Source organism: Zea mays, chromosome 6, assembly GCF_902167145.1.
Source record: "Zea mays cultivar B73 chromosome 6, Zm-B73-REFERENCE-NAM-5.0, whole genome shotgun sequence".
NCBI classification, from domain to species: domain Eukaryota; kingdom Viridiplantae; phylum Streptophyta; class Magnoliopsida; order Poales; family Poaceae; genus Zea; species Zea mays.
Window position 1 is genome coordinate 152,457,965 of NC_050101.1, and position 18,862 is coordinate 152,476,826.

General features: G+C 45.0%; 1 protein-coding gene across 1 annotated transcript; it reads right to left on the bottom strand.

Annotated features, from left to right (window-relative positions):
* Positions 1-7,969: 7,969 nt before the first annotated feature.
* Positions 7,970-11,992, bottom strand: LOC100501779 (Pentatricopeptide repeat-containing protein chloroplastic). The gene is made up of 2 exons (NM_001196439.1): positions 11,281-11,992; positions 7,970-9,187 (listed from the first exon to the last, which is right to left on the bottom strand). Exons 1-2 carry the CDS (start codon positions 11,977-11,979, stop codon positions 8,414-8,416), a joined length of 1,473 nt encoding a protein of 490 aa, NP_001183368.1. The 5' UTR covers positions 11,980-11,992; the 3' UTR covers positions 7,970-8,413.
* Positions 11,993-18,862: the final 6,870 nt, after the last annotated feature.

Consider the following 18,862-nt stretch of genomic DNA (forward strand, 5'->3'; position numbering starts at 1 on the left):
TGGTAGAGTTCGAGCCGATAGCATTTGTTTGAATATAAGTGTGGAAATAACGGGGATAGCGTTTCCCGCCAACCTTATAGTAATGGGTACTCAGGGAATAGATGTCATCCTAGGGATGAATTGGCTAGATAAGTATCAGGCAGTTATCAGTTGTGATAAAAGGACAATCAAGTTGGTGTCCCCACTAGGAGAGGAAGTGGTGACCGAGTTAGCCCCGCCCGAGCCAAAGAAAGGAAGTTGTTATCAGATAGCTGTCGATAGCAGTGAAACAGACCCAATTGAGAGCATCAAGGTTGTGTCCGAGTTCCCAGATGTGTTTCCAAAGGACTTACCGGGTATGCCACCAGAGCGGAAAGTTGAGTTTGCTATAGAGCTTCTTCCTAGAACCGCCCCTATTTTCAAGAGAGCTTACAGAATATCTGGACCAGAGTTGGATGAACTTAAGAAGCAAATTGATGAGCTGTCAGAGAAAGGTTACATTCGGCCAAGCACCTCGCCTTGGGCCGCCCCTGTCCTATTTGTGGAGAAGAAAGATGGCACCAAAAGGATGTGCATTGATTACCGAGCTCTGAATGAAGTCACGATCAAGAACAAGTATCCCTTGCCCAGAATAGAAGATCCGTTCGACCAGTTGAGAGGAGCCAGTGTGTTCTCCAAGATAGATCTGAGGTCAGGTTACCATCAGCTCAGGATCCGACCTTCGGACATTCCGAAGACGGCATTCATTTCCAAGTATGGGTTGTACGAATTCACAGTGATGTCTTTTGGTTTGACCAATGCACCAGCGTTCTTCATGAATCTGATGAACAGTGTATTCATGGATTATCTCGATAAGTTTGTGGTGGTATTCATTGATGACATTCTGGTTTATTCTCAAAGCGAAGAAGAGCACGCAGATCATTTGAGGATGATATTGCAGAGATTGCGAGAGCACCAGTTGTATGCAAAGTTGAGTAAGTGTGAGTTCTGGATCAGTGAAGTCCTGTTTTTGGGTCACATAATCAACAAAGAAGGATTGGCTGTGGATCCGAAGAAAGTGGCAGACATTTTGAACTGGAAAGCGCCAACAGATGCTAGAGGAATCAAGAGCTTCATTGGAATGGCCGGATATTATCGGCGATTCATTGAAGGGTTTTCGAAGATTGCGAAACCAATGACAGCGTTGCTAGGCAACAAAGTTGAGTTCAAGTGGACCCAGAAATGCCAAGAGGCCTTTGAAGCGCTGAAAGAGAAGTTGACTACAGCGCCTGTCCTAGTCTTGCCTGATATGCACAAGCCCTTCTCGGTGTATTGTGATGCTTGTTACACAGGTTTGGGATGTGTGTTGATGCAAGAGGGAAGAGTTGTGGCTTACTCGTCCCGACAGTTGAAGGTTCATGAGAAGAATTACCCAATCCATGATCTAGAGTTGGCAGCAGTGGTTCACGCACTGAAGACATGGAGGCACTATTTGTATGGGCAGAAATGCGATGTTTACACAGATCACAAGAGTCTGAAGTACATATTCACTCAGACAGAGTTGAACATGAGGCAACGAAGATGGTTAGAATTGATCAAAGACTATGAGTTGGAAATTCATTACCATCCAGGCAAAGCAAACGTAGTGGCAGATGCTTTGAGCAGAAAGAGTCAAGTCAATCTGATGGTCGCTCGTCCGATGCCTTATGAGTTGGCCAAGGAGTTTGACAGGTTGAGTCTCGGATTTCTGAACAATTCGCGAGGAGTCACAGTTGAGTTGGAACCTACCTTGGAGCGTGAAATCAAAGAAGCGCAGAAGAATGATGAGAAAATCAGTGAGATCCGGCGACTGATTCTAGATGGCAAAGGCAAAGATTTTCGAGAAGATGCAGAAGGCGTGATATGGTTCAAAGACCGCTTGTGTGTTCCCAATGTCCAGTCCATTCGGGAGTTGATTCTCAAGGAAGCTCATGAGACCGCTTATTCGATTCACCCTGGCAGTGAGAAGATGTATCAGGATCTGAAGAAGAAATTCTGGTGGTACGGGATGAAGAGGGAAATCGCAGAGCACGTGGCTATGTGCGATAGTTGTCGAAGAATTAAGGCGGAACACCAGAGACCTGCTGGATTGTTGCAACCGTTGCAGATCCCTCAGTGGAAATGGGATGAAATCGGTATGGATTTCATAGTCGGATTGCCTCGCACTCGAGCCGGCTACGATTCTATTTGGGTAGTGGTGGACCGTTTGACCAAGTCAGCCCACTTCATACCTGTCAAGACCAGCTACAGCAGTGCAGTATTGGCAAATTTGTATATGTCTCGGATCGTTTGTCTTCATGGTGTGCCAAAGAAGATAGTGTCAGACAGAGGAACGCAGTTCACCTCTCATTTCTGGCAGCAGTTGCATGAAGCTTTGGGCACGCATCTGAATTTCAGTTCAGCTTATCACCCGCAGACAGATGGTCAGACTGAAAGAACCAATCAAATTCTTGAAGACATGTTGAGAGCCTGTGCGTTGCAAGATCAGTCCGGATGGGATAAGCGATTGCCTTATGCAGAATTTTCCTATAACAACAGTTATCAGGCCAGTTTGAAGATGTCACCGTTTCAAGCGCTTTATGGAAGGAGTTGTAGAACTCCGTTGCAATGGGATCAGCCTGGAGAGAAGCAAGTATTTGGGCCAGATATTTTGCTTGAAGCCGAAGAGAACATCAAGATGGTCCGAGAGAATCTGAAGATAGCGCAGTCGAGGCAGCGAAGCTATGCAGACACAAGAAGAAGAGAGCTGAGTTTTGAAGTCGGAGATTTTGTCTATCTGAAAGTGTCACCGATCAGAGGAGTCAGAAGATTCGGAGTGAAAGGCAAGCTAGCACCCCGCTACATTGGTCCGTATCAGATTCTTGCAAGACGTGGAGAAGTGGCCTATCAGCTCAGTTTGCCCGAGAATTTGTCTGCTGTGCATAATGTCTTTCATGTGTCTCAGTTGAAGAAGTGCTTGCGTGTGCCAGAAGAGCAGTTGCCAGTGGAAGGTCTGGAAGTCCAGGAGGACTTGACCTATGTTGAGAAGCCAGCTCAGATCCTTGAGATTGCAGATAGAGTCACCCGAAGGAAGACCATCAGAATGTGCAAAGTCAGATGGGATCATCACTCTGAGGAAGAAGCAACCTGGGAGCGTGAAGATGATCTGATGGCCAAGTACCCAGAGCTCTTTGCTAGCCAGCCCTGAATCTCGAGGGCGAGATTCTTTTAAGGGGGATAGGTTTGTAACGCCCCGAATTTTGCAGTTGAATTTTTTCTTTTCTTTACTCGCCAAAATTCGGGCGTTACCTTTTCTTTTTCTTTTTTCCCTCGCTAAACCTTGACCTTTTCCAAAGTTTTAGCGGGATTCGGTTTGGAATTCCCGTGTAATGAAAAACCCTAAATACTTTATGTTGTTTGATGCACCATGCCGAACCTTGCATTTCTTTTGATTGCTTTGAAAGTGCAAATGCATTCATGTAGAAAGATCGGATTTCGAAAATGAGGAGAAGATCTTTTCTTTCTTTTTCTCTCTTTCTCTCTCTCCTGTTTTTCTCTCTCTCCCGCGCCGTGGGCCGACCCCGGCCGGCCCAGCCGCCCCTGGCGCCCCCTCTTGGGCCTTGGCAGGCCCAGCCGCCCCCCACCTCCCTTTTCTTTTTTTCCCAAAACCCTCTCCCTCTCCCTCTCATTTTCCCTCTCTCTCTCCCTAGCGCCGCCCCTACCCCCTGCCCAACCGCCGCCCTGCCCTAGCGCTCGGCCGCCGCTCCCCGCCGTCGGCCGCCCCCGCCGGTGAGCCCCCCCTCCTCCCTCCCTCCCTCCTCCCTCCCTCTCCCCTCTCCCCTCCTCTCTCCTCGGCAGCCCGCGCCCGGCCGCGCCGTGGCCGCTGGCCGCCCTGGCCGCGCCCCCAGCCGGCCGCTGCCGCGCCGCCCTGGCCCCCGGCCAGCCCCAGCCGGCCCCGGCCCGCCCCTTGGCCAACCCCGGTCGTCCCCCGGCCCGCGCCCCGGCCGCGCGCCTGGCCGCGCGCCTGGCCGACTCGGCCGCCTGCCAGCCCGACCCCCCCGCGCGCCCGCCTGGCCGGCCGGTTCAACCGGGCCAGCTCGGTCGCCCCGGCCCCCAGCTCGGCTGCCCGCGCCCGCGCCAGCCCCCAGCTCGGCCGCCCAGCCTAGGGCCGGTTCAACCGCCCTAGGGCCGGTTCAACCGCCCCCTGTTTTTTTTATTTTTTTATTTTATTTTATTTACTTTCTGTGATCCTAGTTACTTTATTTTAGGTAGGTTAATCATTGTTCATGTTATTGAAATAGGAAGTTTAATTTAAAATTCCGTTATGCTAGTTGATTCATGTAGTTAATTGTTTATCTCGTGCAATGTTGATCAACTTAAAATGATTAGGTTTCCATTAGTGTATATGTAACAGAGTTCTTTTGTTAAGAACCAATTGTAACTGATCGTTAGTGCATAAGATTTAACCCCCTGCGAGACCCTTTCCCATTTCTTTTTAATCATAATAAATGCGATATCAAATGTCATACTTGATGCATACTCACTTTATTTGTTCCCTTGTATGGTGTACTGTTCTTTTGTATTAAATATATGGATGTATGTATGTTTGCGCTCGCATAGAGAACGATCCGGTCGAAGAGCCCGAGGAATTCGCAGGAGAAGCCCCTGAGCAGCAGTCGGTTGGTGGAGGCAAGTGTCCTTTGACCTATCTATGTCCTATTCATTATTTAATTCACCTCCCGCTTTACACATTTATACCTAAGGATTGACTAGCTTTTGTTATCCATGTCCTTGTTTACCTATTTGGGTCGGATTATTACTGCTTAGTTAGATGCTATTGCTCAACTTTAATCAATGAACATGATGTGGTTATCTATGATACGCTGTTTTCCCGTTCTTATTTATGATTATACTTGTGGCATTTAAGGGGACTCGAGCGGTTTCTCGAGTGCCTCTCCGTAAGGACCTGTTCAATGGATGACCGCCCGGGAAAACAGTGCAACCATGAGGGTGGAATGGGGTGCCCTTAGCTGAATAATTAGAGGATCCGGGGTGTAGTTCGCTTCGCCGTCGTGCCGTCAATGGGGCTCGGTGTATGCGGCTCGCTCTACCAAGGTTGATTTGTCCCTTGGGGAGGAGTGCGGTACATTTAGGAAACCTAACGGGTGGCTACAGCCCCGGGGAATCTTTGTAAAGGCTTCGTAGTGAATCCTTGGCCATTCACCTCGGGAGTGAATAAGGGTCTTGCAAGCCCGGGCCAGAGAGGGAATCACGGCTCGTGGGTAAAGTGCACAACCTCTGCAGAGTGTTTGAAAACTGATATATCAGCCGTGCTAGCGGTTATGAGCGGCCAAGGGAGCTCCAGAGATTAGTGATACTTGATCAGAGATACTTTGGTACAGGTGACAATGAGATTGATGGTTCTGATTACGATTATGGTATTGGTAAGTGGTATTCTTTCCGTTTGGAAAGGATACATTGGGCTAATAACTTGGGTTAATGTTAAAACCTGGCTTTCTACTAGTAAGTAATAACCTGACCAACTAAAAGCAACTGCTTGACTTATCCCCACATAAAGCTAGTCCACTACAGCCAAACAGGATACTTGCTGAGTATGTTGATGTGTACTCACCCTTGCTCTACACACCAAACCCCCCCCAGGTTGTCAGCATTGCAACCACTGCTCAGGCGAAGATGAAGCTGTGGAAGGAGACTTCCAGGAGTTCCAAGACTACGACGAGTTCTAGGTGTGGGTTAGCGGCAACCCCCAGTCGGCTGCCTGTGAAGGCCGCGGTTATCTACGTTTCTTTTCTGCACTTTGATTTATTGTAAGGACCTATATGGACGTCTCAGACGTATGATGTAATCGACTATTTCCCTTATTAATACTATTTTGAGCACTGTGTGATGATGTCCATATTATGTAACTGCTGTGTACGTGAATAACTGATCCTGGCACGTACATGGTTCGCATTCGGTTTGCCTTCTAAAACCGGGTGTGACAACAGGAAGAGGTTGTAGCAGCCCCGGGTATTTAATCCAGTCAGGCTTGGCTTACTAACACACCTTGCACTGAGCAACATAATCTCTGACTGCCAGTTTCATACCAGTCCATGCAAATGTTTGTTTGACTCGGCGGTATGTGACAGGAAAGCCCGAATGCCCACCCAAAGGACTATCATGCAAGGCTGCAATAATTGTCTTATGGAGACTAGGATCTGCTCCCACCCATTCTCTTCCTTTGTATCGAATAATACCAGACTGCAACGTATAAGGTCCAGATTCTGCTCCAGTGATAGACAAAGCAGACAACAATTGTTGCGCCTTTGTATCCTGTTGATAACTGTGAACGACCTGCAGTATCCATTGGGGCATAACCGTGGACAGACTAAACAACATTGCATCCATATGGGGACGTCGAGACAATGCATCTGTCGCCCCATTCTCAACTCCTTTTTTGTAGACCACGCGATACTGAAGTCCTAGAAGCTTAGAAAACACCCGTTGCTGCCACGGTGTATGCAACTTTTGCTCAGTCAAATGGGACAAACTTACAATCTCCCTTTTTCTGGTGATTGATGACAACATAATTAGATCTTACAAAAGATTGAAGACATAAGATAGATTTTTAATCCATAGATGTAGGATCTCCCTCTAAACATGTGAATGGAGAGTTGAGTTCCTAATTTTGCATAAAATGCTAATATTCACATGTTGAGTGAAGTTAGGTTTTTAGCCTTCCACGTCAGGTAGTCTGGTAGCCATTGCGAGGTAGTCATCGTTGAATGATGAGCCTATAGGTATCTGATGTGCTACCAGTGTGACACCGAACATGTTTGATGAGTTATATTCGGCTCCGGTTGCGTTTGCTACTTTTATTGAGTGTCATATCTTATATGTGTGATTTGGTGCATCATCGGATATGTCCGGTGCGCTGTGGACGCCCATGTACGCGCTATAGGTCTGACTAGGTGCCCTATTCGGTGTGTCATCCTGTGCACACATACACATTCGATGCACTTTGTCTCTAGCCCAATCTTTAGCACATGCACTATACATATCTGGTGCTCTATCCGATGCACCATCAGACACGTCCGATGCACCATCAGACACGTCCGATGCTTCTATGTACAACATGTTTCTTGGTGTCTTCATGTTTTTTCGTTTGGACTTCTTTCGTCTTGTGTCTTAAACTCTTCCATAGTCTTGATTGATAGGTCTTCAATAAGTCTTCTAATGTATTGCTTTGATGTGTTGATCTTCTTGATCACCTCGTTGCCCTTGTCCAACTACATGCTACGTCATTTGAACTATAAACACAAATACTAGTAAACACATTAATTCAAACGGTTATGTTGATCACCAACCATCTTTTAGATCTTGTACAAGGAAATTTAAATTTCTGAGAGAAGGTAGTCAAGGTGTTAAGCGATTAAATAGCGAGTTTAATTACTTTCACAATGGGTAGTTGGTTAGGTCATTCTCAATGGGAGTTTTATGAGATATTTTATAACATTAATTAATATGTCACATGAAACTATGTCAACTCGTTTCCAAGATATTGAAAAGAGCATGAAACAAACATTGAGAGCAATTTATTTCTATCGGTTATTTAGATGCAACATTTAAAAGTGCATGTGAAATTGTCTTGAAACTCTTCGTTGAGAGAACACATTTTATTTTCATTTTATCTCTCTTATTGACGTAACAACATTGAAAATGTGTGATAAAACTATCATTGAGAATATCCTTAATGGTTACACAAAACTTGATGTGACAACAAATTCATCTAGGCTGGCCATAAAGAAGGTCCAGATCATTTCTACGTCTGCTGAAGTTTGTTGTCCATTCTTGCTTTGACGGATTTTTGCAAAAGAATAGGTTCACTCTATTGTCCGGTACAGAGAGCACATACGAAGTAGCTATTTTGTAAATATGTCCATGCGTCAAACCAAGTTACATTCAGTTACTGCCACAAACCACACCACAAACAGAAAAACAGAGATGTATCGTGTAATCTCGGTACAACTTTAGAAGTTCATCTCGGTACAACTTTAGAAGTTCAGTCACGACAGAACTGTACATTATATTTATATCAACAAAAGTTTCCATTTTGCCTATCCCCTACAGGCTGCAGTAACGCACAGATTTCAACAGCAACTGCATATGAGAACAGTGACACAGAGAATTTACATGTACGATATGGACTCTGTTCAGAGTACTACAACAGCGCTGTTTACAACAAACAACCAGTTGATACCTCTACTTCGGTCAAAAATATACAAGGAACCATTATTATGTACCAACCGGTTCACCGAAATTGAAGCTTCTATGTCTTGTTCATCAGGGACAAGCGTTTGAGCCACACACATTTTTTAGAGATCTCCATTTTGTACCTGCCATGAGTGGATATATGACGAAAGGGTTCATCAGAACTCTAAAGCATGTGTGCCATCCACAATTTGAATTTGCGGACATATAGATACACAATACATGGTCCAATCAGATCTGTCTCAGATAGTCGCTTGCAAAGCTTCAAGTAGGACTCTAGGCTGCCGGATTCCTGTATGTTCCTCCGCAGTGCAGTCAGTACAGCAGCTCTATCCAGGTAATCAGGAAGCAAGCCCATGTCCAGCATCTGAATGAGTGTTTCTGAGGCGTCTAGAATGAAGCCACCTTTGACATAGCCTCGCAGTAGCCATGACATAGACTTCTTCCTTCTTCCGGCGCTGGTTGACTCGACTCCTGCAAGCAAGCGGCGAACAGCAGCAGCTTCCCCTTGAGAAGCACAAATTGCCAATACAACATCATAGAGCTGTGTATCAGGTTCTCGGCCAAGAAGCTTCATTTCCCAAAGTTGGTGCTCAGCTTCCAAGCCACAACCAGCACAAGTATACAATGATAGGAGCCTCTCACGCACAAGTCCTAGAACTTCGCTGCTGCCCTCTTGTACTACCCAGTTCGATAAAAGAACACCATCACTTAACAAATCCGATTGATACTTGTTGATACTATGCATGCTCTCAGCATCCAGTTTAGAAATTGAGCCATCCTTCACCGATGCATTTAATCTTCGCAGAGCCTTTGAGAATTCTTTTTGCTCTTTAACCAAGGCAGTCAAGCCAATGAGATAGCTATACACCTCAGGTTTGAGACCGGTCTCCTTAAATTCAATGACCAATTTGACAGCATTCCGATAGTCTCCATCCATCTGTCAGGAAAAAAAGCAACACAAAAAAAAAATTATAACTTGATTTTTCTTTAAAAAAAGTGTCATATGATAATATTGGATGGCTTTTATAAGCAGATAAATTATATTGAATACTTGATCTAATAGGTGTTTAGATAGAACAGATGGTAGATTATGGCATTACACATCATCCTTTATAACCTTAAGCATCATCTATGTCCTGAAGTTTGATTGGTATAATCTGGATATCATGAATCCATATTATGATTGTTATACTATGAATTGCCTAGATAGAACATTTTGATTCTCATATAACTAATGACATCTGTTTATGTTATCCAATGTACAGACTCTAATTGCAGTTCATACTCTAATATCAAAATGAAGCATTGGAATACCATGTCTTCTTTCTATAAGTTGAGTAAAACCAAGGACTGTTAAACACAAAGAAAAGTCTGTTGGAAAGTGCAGAACAGACAGACTTCCTTTCGGAAGACGAAGGGACGAGTGACTGCTGCATTTCTTATTTTCTACTCATGGATAACTACCATGGATTTCTTTCAGATTTATTGGTGCTTCGTACAGAAGGATATGCTCTGAGTATTTGGCTATAGTTTGGCACAACTCTTTCTCCTCTACCATGAAATATGGCGCATATTCACACCCAAAGAACAATGAAAAACTGAAGTTGGGCAATTCTTTTGCCAAATGATCTCTGATATTAAAAGCAAGCCCACAATAACTACCCAAATTTTATATCCATTCAAGGGTGCTTATAGTACAGACCCTATGACAAGATTGACCCTAGAAATACCTGATCATGATTCATGCACAAATTTAACCTAATAATTACCCTAGTATTGGGTATGCCAAATATGACAACCAATGTGTTCCCTGCATGCCACAGATAAACAGGGAGAAGGATTTGGCAATTAGCAAAACTGTCAGCTCTCCTACGGCACAGTCGATGGAGGAACGGGTGGCAAGCGCGGGAATACCATCGTTGTCAGGCCGGCGCCAGATGAAACCGAACATGCGCTATTCGGGCCCTGAGTGGCAGTAGGTGGTGGCCCAAGAGGCCTTATCAGATATATGTGTAACCAGAGAGAGGGAGATGGACATGAACATTTCTGTAATTCTGAACTAAGAACTAATATATCTCTGACTCTATCCCACTCTATCCTTGCTTCTTCTCCATGGGACCGCACAGCGTTGAGAGGCTGCTAACAAAAACATTGCCCCAGAATTATCTGGTCATGAACAAGTTAAATGGAACAAATACCCTAGTCCTTGGTACACCAAATATAGACCAACTAGTGCACTTGATGTCATAGATAAACACAGGGAGGGCTTGGCCTATAGCAAATATAGACCAACTAGAAGCATTTAGCAATAAAATGGAAGGAATCCTTAGAATTTTGCCAAATGACATAGGGGCAAAGTAAACAATTGATAAATGAATGAGGCATGGGCGCATAATTGCTAGATAATTAATTCATTGTTTATACTTGATAGGATGATACACATGTTGATTTTTTAATTTTAATACAGCTAATAGAGATATATAAAACTAAGTTACATATAAATAAACAATTACATATGTGAAACGTGCTGACTACATTATAGCAGCACCCATGTGCTGGCAACTACCATGAAAGAGTCAATTAGGAACACATGATATCTTAAAAAGATTTAATAGGGTTCAACCACCAATATGAGTAGTCTGCTGCAAACAAAGATCACTTTAAACTTTGAAGTGCCACATACACATGCCTTAATTTATAAAGGGTGAGACCGTGAGAGACAAAGCTTGTCATATACTAACACCTCAATACAGCTGGTGGTCTGGCAACAACTTACTCGAAGGTACCATCACATACACGACAAGTTTAGAAATCAGAACTACAGGGCAACAAGCAGAAATCAAGTTGAACATTAGCACATCAGAATCACAAGAACTTTTTAATAAAACGACCCAATAGTAGTCATTTTGCAGTAGCAAGAAGTAAATCAGGACCAGTAATCGCACAAAGTTAATGGTTGAGACAAAACAATGGAAAAATCAAATTAAAACGGGTAAGAACTGCAGGAAATGTGAAATGGGGCCTCTTTACCATCATCTTCCAGGCGAGGTAGCCAACGGGCCCTCCCCGCTCACCATCGCCACTGGCAGAGCTGTGCTCCCCTCCCGCGCCGGCTCCGAGTCCCCCTCTCCTGAGCACGTCTCTGACAAACTCGACAGCTAGCTCCTTCTCCCCGCGGTCCCAGTAGAGCGCGACGGCCTTCTCCACGAGGCTGAACCCGGGCCGCAGCCCGACGCAGTCCATCTCCCCGAGCAGCGCAGCAACGTCGGCGACGTCCCCGCCGGCCCCCACGAGGCGCTCGATCCAGCCGCAGGCGATGGCGGCCATGAGCTCCATGGTCTCCCCGTCGACGCGGTTGGCGCGCCGGAGCCAGTCAAAGACCTCGAGCGCGCAGTAGGTGTCGCGCCCCTCCTGCGCGAAGTAGACGAGCACCAGCTGCAGCTCCCGCGGGGACAGCGCCGCGAGCGGAGCCTCGTCGGCTGCGACGGATGCTGGCTCGCGCTCCAGGTGTTCGATGGCTGCAGCGAGGAGACCGTCGGGCGCGGGCATGGTGGCGGGGGAGAGGGACGGCGCCACGGCATGGTCGAGGCGTAGGGAGCGCGGGGGCGGCGGGGGGCGGGGGGAGACAGACGACGCGGGGAATCGCCGGGAAGAGGAGCGAGTGGATTGGGGAAAGGTGCCGACGGCCGCCGCCGCAGCAGCGGTGGTGGCGTGGGAAGAGAGCGCCATGAGTAAGGGATGGGGAAGGACTAGGGTTGAGAGGAGGGCATGGGATGGGAGTGAGGCGGAGGATTTTGAGGCTTCAGTATGGATGTGTGGGGAGGAGAAGGGGCGACGTGGCCCAAGCCAAGGAAGGGAGGGCTGAATGCCGACGGCGACTGGGGCGGGGGAGAGGAAGGGCAGATGAGTGTCCTGGCCTCCGGGGATAGCCACGTGCAGTACCACCCAGTACCTCACTGAATTCGGATGGGTCTGTAGACGGAATGGATGTTTGGGTTTCTCTAAAATTCCGGGTTTGGTTGCACGTCTAAACTGCTATGTTAAAGCTTAGCATATTGCCATATCTGCGGTCTGTCTAAGGTCATGTTTGGTTTCAATTAATCCTAAGACTAAACTTTAGTCTCTATTTGTTTGGTTCTAGAACTAATTAGATTCTAAACACTACAAAAAGGCTAAAATACCCTTGCCTGTAACACAAAGCCACCTGCTATCTGCGCTATTCAAGCCACCTGCTATCTACTGCATGCATACACGCCTGGTGCAAATACTGAAATCGCCTCTGCGCTATTCAAGCCACCTGCTATACACGTCTGGTGCAGATACAGATACACAAAGCAATATACACTACAGTAACCATTTCGATCTTCTTTAATATTTCGATCATGAAAGCACAAAGCAATATTTATTACAGTGAACATTACAGTAAACATTTCAATCATGAAAGTACAAAGCAATATTTATTACAGTGAACAATACAGTAAACATTTCGATCACGAAAGCACAGACAAAGCACAAAGCACAAGAAGCAGTGCATTTCTGTAATATTTATTACACACAAAAACATTACAGTTTGTTGAACAAGCCATCTGCTATCCAATCACGAAATTGATTCATATTCCGATCTTCTTCACCTTGTACTGAACCTGCTACTTGTTCTTGTTCTTGTGTACTCGACTCACCAACTTCAGGCACATAATTTTCATCATGGTCACACAACTCAAAATCCTTATCTCCCAAAAAACTCTCCCTAATGAAATTGTGAAGTGCCATACACCCCATAATTATTCTACTTTGTTTTGCCATAGGATATCTAGGGAGATCTAATAGAGTCCTCCATTTCATTTTCAAGACACCAAATGACCTTTCAATTACATTTCTAAGTGAAGAATGTGCATAATTAAAAGTTTCTTTTCTACCTCTTGGCATTGGACCTTGACGAAATTCAGGAAGATGGTATTTTGTACCTTTGTATGGAGCAAGATAGCCAATACGATTTGGATACCCCGAGTCCACAAGATAGAATTTCCCTTCTGGAGGATGTGGAAACCTATCTCCATATTTTCCAATTGCATCTTTGAAAACTCTCATGTCATGAACTGATCCTGGCCATCCAGCCACAACAAAAGTAAACCTCATATCAAAATCACAAACGACCATGACATTCTGTGAAGTGTACCCATGTCTTCCAGTATGTTGAACTACTTTGGTAGTAGGAACCACAACTGGGATATGTGTGCCATCAATGGCTCCAATGCAATTGTCAAAGAAAGGGCTAAATCTAGGTGACTGCAACCTTGGATGAACACATGTAAACTCAGGATCTACTGGCCTAATGATGTCTGCTGCCAGTTTGTTTACACTATTTAAAACTTTGTCAAATTTTCTACTACATGTTTCTAGTGACCTACAAAAACGATCTTCTGCCTGCCGAAATGACTAAGGAGCACCGCAGATCCATAAAAATAGACCCAATGCCTCTAATGATGACATTCGTCTAGTGCTTGTCAGCCCATAACATTCAACAAGCACACTATGCAATTTATCGAACACATTCCTGCTCATCCTAAACATGTTATAGCAACTAGTTCTATTACCTAGTGTTTGCATTACCCAAGCATAGCCAGATTGAGCTGGAATTCTATAAGAGCCTTTGTTCATGTAAGTCTCATAGTGAAACATACCAATAACAGCTGCTGCACATGCTATGTACCTTCTCCTCTTATTTCTCATTCTTAGAAGCATGGCTGCTTGTTGCACCAGACCAGTTCCTGCAACCTTCAGTGACAGAGACACCGAATAAGTTTATAACCATCACAAATATTATAAGAGAAAAATATACTTCACAGAAACAAGTGAATAAGTGAATAACACCAATTCTTGTTAATTCTACTAGCATCAGCACAATAACAATGCAGACATATTATGTAAATAGTTTGGCATAAAACTGAAGCAGTAACAACACAGACTCTCAAATGACATAAGTCCACACAACAGACTAAAAGACTCTTAAATGACATAAGTCCACACAATAGACTAAAAGACTCTCAAATGACATAATCTCCTAGTCAACCATAGTACTCCCTGCACCATCTCTGCAGCCACTTGAGCGGTTGAACCTTTGGTCTGTTGTATCAAATCGGTTGAAGATAGCTCTGTTGTAGTCATCCCTAAACAACTTGGTGGCCACAAAGTATTCATCTGATGCTTTATCAGCTCCACTTGCTTCTGCCAAGTTCAAACAACTTTCAATTTCTTCTATGGGTAGTGTACTTCTATTTTGTTGGGTATTTGTAATTTGGGTGAAAACTTCAGTATCTGCAGTTCTTGATGTTTGCATTTCATTAATTATTCCTTCTAACACCTTTATCATAGAACTTTTTCCTTTTTTAGGTGGACTAGTGGTTGTGTCTGTTGTACTACTGGCCCTTTTGCGGCTGCTACTAGTGGGTGTGGAGTTTAGGAATCCTTCACCATCTCCATCATCTCCTTCTTCATACACTTCTTCTGATTGTCTGTTGTCACTTCCAGGGATACAAGAACTAGACCCATCAACCACGATTCCATGAAACATCTCTGCTAAGTGTTCCATGTATGTAGGAATCCCATATTGAAACTTCCTGCACTCAGTTCTTTTCTGCAATCAAATGTAACACGCCCCTTTAGCTAACATTACTAAACAGTTACATGCATCCTAAGAAAGACAAGACACATAGTGAACTAACCTCAGTATGAGTCTTCCAAAAGGACTCTAAAGCTAAAACTACACCGTCAGCCCTTCTACCCAGGCCACTTTGATTGTTAAGAAACAACCAAAAAGAATACATGGACTTACACTGAGTCCATCTATTCTTGAATTGTTTTCTGTCATGTTTAAGGCCAGTCTTAGCAAAGAATTCTTCCTTTATCAAGTTGTAACCTCTTGTTGTCATTGTACCACTAACACAGTTCCCTGCTCTTATTTGTTCAACACATAATTCACAGAAAATGTGTGTGTTTTCTTCGTTCCAATTGGCTTTGTCAACACGAGGCTTTTGTACAAAACAAAAGAGCAGCCAGTGGAATTAAGAATTATATTAGTAAGCATCTGACTATGAACTAATGTATAACAAAACACATGTAACTGCTACTGACTAAGCATTTGTACATGATAGCAAATAAGAACCAGTAAACCGTGAAATATATAGGAAACTAAGGCTGGGCGTTCGGGTTTACCCGAAATTTCGGGTCGGGCTTTTCGGGTTTTTAATATTTCGGGTTTCCAGCAGCTCAACCCGAACTCGAACCCGAAATTTCGGGTACCCGCAATTTTGGGCAACCACAATTTCGGGTTCGGGTACCCGCAGCCTACCCGATATTACCAAACATTCATCGAACAACACACACATCCACTATCTACACAACACAACCACACTCACAGAACACGACATAGTTAGGCTGGGAGAACACGACACACACCCTAAACCCAGGCAAACAAGAACATGACACTATAGCGAGCTAGCAACATACGACAGTTCAAATCCTAAAAAATCCTAGAAATTATACTGCAAAATCCGGCAGATCCCCATGCCTGGAAATGGCCACTCTACGAGTTTAGAATAAAAATTATGGAGAATGGCACCCAACGCCCACGTCAAAATGCCCCTGGTAGCTTTTATAATGTACATACAGGCAAACACTATCATTCCCATGGAGGAGAGATCACCAAAATCTCATGGATCTAAGAGTTGTACAGTTCATGTTGCTCCTTGAGGGAATTTTACAAGATCTAGGTCGACTGTACATAAAAGCGTAAAGCCTAGACTCAACTTAGGATATGATACAGTGTTGGCCAACTAGTAAGTACGACAGAGGCTGCACTGGCTGGAAAGAGCAGGAGCTGCTGAAAGAATTTGGATCCTTCAGAACCCTTCTTTGAATTTCGGGTTTAATGGGTACTTCGGGTACCGCGGGTTAAAACCCGATTAGGCTCGAACTAAATTCGGGTATTCAATTTTGTTACCCGTTAGAACACTTCGGGTAATGGGCTTCGGGCTAACGGGTATGGGTTCGGGTATTTCGGGTTTAGGGCTTCGGGCTCGAGTTTTCTGCCCAGTTCTATAGGAAACTGCTTGTGCTGACATCAATCAGTGTCTAGTACAGCACCATATGACATTACTTAACAGAAAGGAGTACAAAGGCAAACAGGAAAGTAACATCCTCATTTGCATCCACCACACCTCTGTGGCCATTATATTGGTGCCTGCTTGCAGCAGTGTCAATGTGTGTGCAAGCTTTGTAGTGGGATGTAGGTATTTAAGTAGAGCCACTTCTGCTGTACTACTAGGGCAAATACTCACTGCACAAGCAGTCACTTCACAACAGTTGTGGAACTGTGCAGGGCCTAGCTAGCGCCTCAGTGCCAGCAATGCAATGTACTGTACCCAAGCGATCTGCTAGCCTGTTGAGGTCTGAGAGCCTGCTAGGGAGGATCCAATTCAAAGCATGCATACTGTGTCACTGTGAGGCTTTTCTTTTCTAAAAACGCAATCCATGCATGTGTGATTTATACTTGCTTGTACAGGTATGCATATATATTATATATCACTACGTAGGCCATGGACTTAGATGACAATGTTCAGTGAGTATTTAGGAGTTCTCTGCGAGCTATCCTATATATCTCAGTATTTGGTAGCATGGACTTGGATGACAATGTTCAGTCGAGCAGTCAGGAGAATCAAACCACAATGTGCAGTGGAGGAGCCTCATCAATAGTCTAATACTCAGGAAAAAGAAGTCCATGGGCAGCAGTAGCAATACTCTTATATATTTTAATTTAAATGAGCAGATCACAGGTGCTGCTGTTCTAATTTAAATGACTGATTATAGGAAACACAATAAAAGACAGAGAACAAGCACTACTCTTATATATTTTAATGAACAAGCAATACTCTTATATATTCACCAGTAGCATTACAAAGCAAATAGTTCACAATACTAGTATTGCTGAATTAAACACAGTGGCAGCTAGTAAACACAAAAATGAATACATATTTCCTTACCACTAGAGATCGAGTGTTCAATTCATTTTCTTCTTCATGTTCCAGATCTTGAACAAAGGCATGGTCAGTGGTTGGGTTGACACCAGAGCGTCCACCACGAGTAACTGTGGCCCTTCCTCGACCTCCACGACATCCCCTAGATCCACCTCGACCACGAAAAACTTGTGAGCCACCTCTGGATCTCATGGCTCCCGCACTGGATCGGGGAAATTGACAGGGTGTGCGCCCTGTTCTAATTCCACGACCTGAGGGAGGCAACCCTAGGTAGGGTGTAGCACCATCCGACTGGAGTACTTTTTGGTAGGAGGAAAAAATTTGGGAAGTCATTACCAAGGGAGTTGAGATCCAGATCTTCAATGTGTAGACGAGTGGCTGGGGCACTGATAGACGGTGGCCGAGACAACTGCGTCTGGTAGAAGACGCCCAGATCTTCTTCAGGAGCTTCACGACCATGGGGGATCCTAGCCGAGGAGGAAGATCCGGCTTGGGAGAAGAAGTCTCGGAGGTTGCGGTTGTTCTCCATCAACTTCGGAGGTGAGCAGCGGCTGAATCCCTAGAACGTCGGCACAGCTGCACGGCGGAACGTCGGCACAGCTGCACTTCGGAGGTTGGGGAGTGCTGGCGGCGGAAGGCGGGAGGAAGGAGCGATGCTGGCGGCGGAAGGCACAGATGCGGCACAGAGCAGCGGAAGGCACAACAGAAGGCACAGAGCTGCACGACACAGTTGCGGCAGAAGGCTGGGGAGTGCTGGCGGCGCAAGGCGGGAGGAAGGAGCGATGCTGGCGGCAGACACAGGTTAGGGATAAGGGCAGCCAAGGAAAAATCAGATTTAGTCCCCTTTAGCCTCCCCTTAAGGGACTAGAGGCTAAATTGTTTTAGTCCCTTCTTTAGACCTTATGTTTGGTAAATTAGAGACTAAAAGGGACTAAATTGCAGGGACTAAAATTTAGCCCATGTAACCAAACACCCTCTAAGATTAGGTAAGTGTTTCGTTTATCACCATGCCTAAGGTTAGACACACATATAATTGTGTGGTTGTTGTTTCAATTGCTACTACGTCTAAGGTTATGCACGTCTATAAAAGTCTCGTAGTTGTTTGGTTTATCGTCTAACTTCATTTGTGCCACATGTTTTTAAGCATACCTCCTAGCTCCTGCATACCAGCACAATAATTGTACACGCATTTAGCAGGCGATTCATGTCAGGTGCCTCCCTACTAAAAAGAAGTTAGTAGGAGAATCTGGGAAGCAGACTAGCACCCGTGCGCGGTGGGCGCAAGATTTATACTGGTTCGGACAGAACGTCCCTAGATCTAGTCATTGGTCGGCACAATTGATGATCAAACCTCGTAGTAGGAGTTACAAGCAAAGTGAGAGAGGGAGGAGAAGCTCACAAGTCTCTTGTTCGAGGTAGGGTTGGTTACGAAGTGGAGTCCTAACTAAGTTTTGGCTTGGCGACGAGGCTCCAGCCTCCAGGTCCTCCTCCTGTTTGTCGGTCTTCTAGGTGTTGTCTTCCTTGGGGTTCGTCCGTCCGCCCGGGGGTCGGTCTCTTCCTTTTATAGGCTAAGGAAGGGG